The sequence below is a fragment of the Phalaenopsis equestris genome, unplaced genomic scaffold (assembly GCF_001263595.1).
Source record: "Phalaenopsis equestris unplaced genomic scaffold, ASM126359v1 Scaffold217426, whole genome shotgun sequence".
Lineage (NCBI taxonomy): Eukaryota > Viridiplantae > Streptophyta > Magnoliopsida > Asparagales > Orchidaceae > Phalaenopsis > Phalaenopsis equestris.
The window spans coordinates 241,872-244,603 of record NW_018235943.1 but is presented as its reverse complement, the minus strand read 5'-3'; the positions used below and the strand labels follow the sequence as shown (position 1 = coordinate 244,603).

Below are 2,732 nucleotides of genomic sequence, written 5' to 3'. Positions count from 1 at the left end.
GTGCCATTTGACTTCAAAGATTAGATTGAGTTATGTTAATGAATGATGTTAGAGTCACATCTATTGTATGTTCATATATCCCAGGAATAAATCCTTTGTAGAATGTGGATAATCATGGAGCTTTGGATTTTATTTTCTAATAATCTATTTTGTTTAGTTCTTGCTGGTATTTTATTGGTGCTTTGGGGATGTTGTGAAACACAAGGGAATGTGTTTATTAACCGCACATCATAGTTCATCAAATATAAAATTTTGTAATGTCAAAAATCTTAGAAATGTATTGTTAGCGGTGTAAAACATTAGAAGCCCGGATCCTTGCTTGCATCAATGAGAGGGAAGGACAAGTAAAGGAAATAAAGCTCATTAGAAGACCAGATCCTTTCTTGCATTAATTATAAAGCAAACTATAATCATTTCATTTAATTTATGGCCCTTTTGGATCAATTATACATAGAAGTATCAACTTCTATTGTTTCTTTGTTTGCTTAAATACTTCAAGAAATCCTCGTAGGTAACTATACATACAAGGAATAGAAGGAATAGAATCATTTCTTTAATTATACATAGAAAGTAATTCAATGAAATTTATGGATGTTATCTCATGTATCCTAATTGCTTTCTAATTATTCTCTCCAAAAGTAGAAGGAATAGAGAAGGTTTAAATAGGCAAATAAAATAAAAAGTTCATGTTATTTCATACCAGAGCATCTAAATTTTTCATATTTACATTTCCCAAAGTAGATATTTACATTGTTATTTTGTTCTGTGATTTTTTGGTCATGAAAAGAAACATTTTATGCCTATCCATTAATCTGACAGAACTCAATGAGTAAAGTTAGAGAGGCTGGAACATCAGCCATGTGGGATAGAGAAGTTACTATAATCTTTTGTGATTTATGTGTAAGGGAGGTTGAGGTGGGACATAGACCCACTACATTTTTTAACAAAGAGGGGTGACGAAATATTTTAGTTAAATTCAAAGAAATGACTGGAAGAGATTACGATCGCATGAAAATGAAGAAAAAATGGGACCAGTTAAAGAAGGATTGGAAACTATGGAAAGAACTAAAACAGGGATCAACAGGAATGGGTTGGGATCCAGTTAAGCGGACAATAGATGCACCAAAAGAATGGTGGGCTAAAAAACTCCAGGTACATAATTTAATCTTTTTATTTTATGTTTAATCTAATTTTGCATTGACCTGACACTACTTCATTAATGCACATTTGTCATCTATAACAGGCAGTGCCGTCAGCAAAAAAATTTAAATTCGTTGGAATTGATCCAGTAATGGAGGAAAAACTAGATGGAATGTTCACTGGGGTTCTCGCTACAGAAACTCATGCGTTTACCCCAAATGATATAGGGTTGAACAGCTCAGCCCAAGAGATGGATACCGTGCAGATAGGTGATTCTGGAGACAGCCCTAGACATGTTCACACAAATGTTCAATCCACAAGTGTGCCCAAGCATCCCAGGGTAGAAAAGAAGAACAAAGAAGAACCCAGGGTAGAAAAGAAGAACAAAGGGGTTGCTTTCATTAAAGGCACTATTGATGCACTTGTTGAAACATGTAAAGCTCGGTCTTCTTCTTCGCACGATAGCTCAATTAATGAGTGTTATTGATGAGTATCTTCAGATCCTGAATACATATTCTGATGTTAAGGCAGACGATGATGACTACATTCAATACGTGAAGGTGTTACGAGATCCAACCATCAGACAGTTTCTTATGAAGTTGGAACCGAAATACTTACGATCTTTTATGGATGTCTGAATGTTTGAGTTATTAATGGACTTTATTGTCTATTCTTCTATGTTATATTTATGTTATGCACACTTTTTTAATCTCCGTTGTTGATGTTTTGGACAGTTGACCTTTCTATGTGATTGTTCTCTATGTGTGGCCAATTTTTTTATATATTGTTTTTATTTGGCCCAAAGTTCATGTGTTCTATTTATCTTTCATAGCATACTTTTGTCTTATTACTAACGTTAATTCATTTAATTTTTAATAATTTTGTAGTATGGATGAAGAAGATATCCACCACATACGCACAGTTGCATTTACCCTGACCTTATTGTATTATTACTAACATTAATTCATTTAATTTTTAATAATTTTGTAGTATGGATGAAGAAGATATCCACCACATACGCACAGTTGCATTTACCCTGACCTTATTGTATTATTACTATCTCAAATACATTGACCGAAACCCATGTATGACTTCAACTCAAGTAGGAGACAGATGGGTCTTTAATATGTTCCGTGGTTCCTTATGACACAAGAAATATTTCATGATCTTCTAAATGAACTCCGGATCAACCATGGGTTTCACGGCTCTGCAAGAACAACCCCAAGGGAAGTGCTTGGAATAACTCTATATATCTTATCTCAAAATGAATCAATAAGAGGTGCTATGGAGCGTTTCCAACATTCATCTGAAACCATCAACCGATATTTCTCAGTCTGTTTGAACTCTCTTGTTAGTTTGGCCCAGAAGGTAGTGAAGCCCGAGGATCCAACGTTCAATTCAATTCCTTTACAAATTGCAAATGACCCTCGGTACATGTCATTTTTTAAGGTATGTCTTTTACCATTACACTTATCCTTCTACTTTTATTACATTACAGTTTAAAAAAAGTTACAGTTGTACCTCCAGGATTGCATTGGAGCTATTGATGGAACACACATCGATGCACGATTAACTAGTGAAGAAAGAGTTGC

The 2,732-nt window shown here is 34.3% G+C and overlaps 2 protein-coding genes across 2 annotated transcripts in view; both read left to right on the top strand.

Annotated features, from left to right (window-relative positions):
• Nucleotides 1-984: 984 nt before the first annotated feature.
• Nucleotides 985-1,627, top strand: LOC110037252 (uncharacterized protein At2g29880-like). The gene is made up of 2 exons (XM_020741849.1): nt 985-1,152; nt 1,244-1,627. The coding sequence occupies exons 1-2, from the start codon at nt 985-987 to the stop codon at nt 1,625-1,627; spliced, it is 552 nt and encodes a 183-aa protein (XP_020597508.1).
• Nucleotides 1,628-2,424: 797 nt separating this feature from the next.
• LOC110037251 overlaps nt 2,425-2,732 on the top strand; it is a 955-nt gene continuing 647 nt past the window's right edge. The window contains exon 1 of the mRNA XM_020741848.1: nt 2,425-2,589. Coding sequence (XP_020597507.1) covers nt 2,425-2,589 — 165 coding nt within the window. The remainder of the gene's footprint in view (nt 2,590-2,732) is intronic.

Bases quoted from the DNA above. Each gene is read 5' to 3' on its own strand.
- LOC110037252 (XM_020741849.1), top strand. From the start codon at position 985: ATGACTGGAAGAGATTACGATCGCATGAAAATGAAGAAAAAATGGGAC. The intron at 1,153-1,243 runs GTACATAATTTA...CATCTATAACAG, and splicing joins GGTGGGCTAAAAAACTCCAG to GCAGTGCCGTCAGCAAAAAA.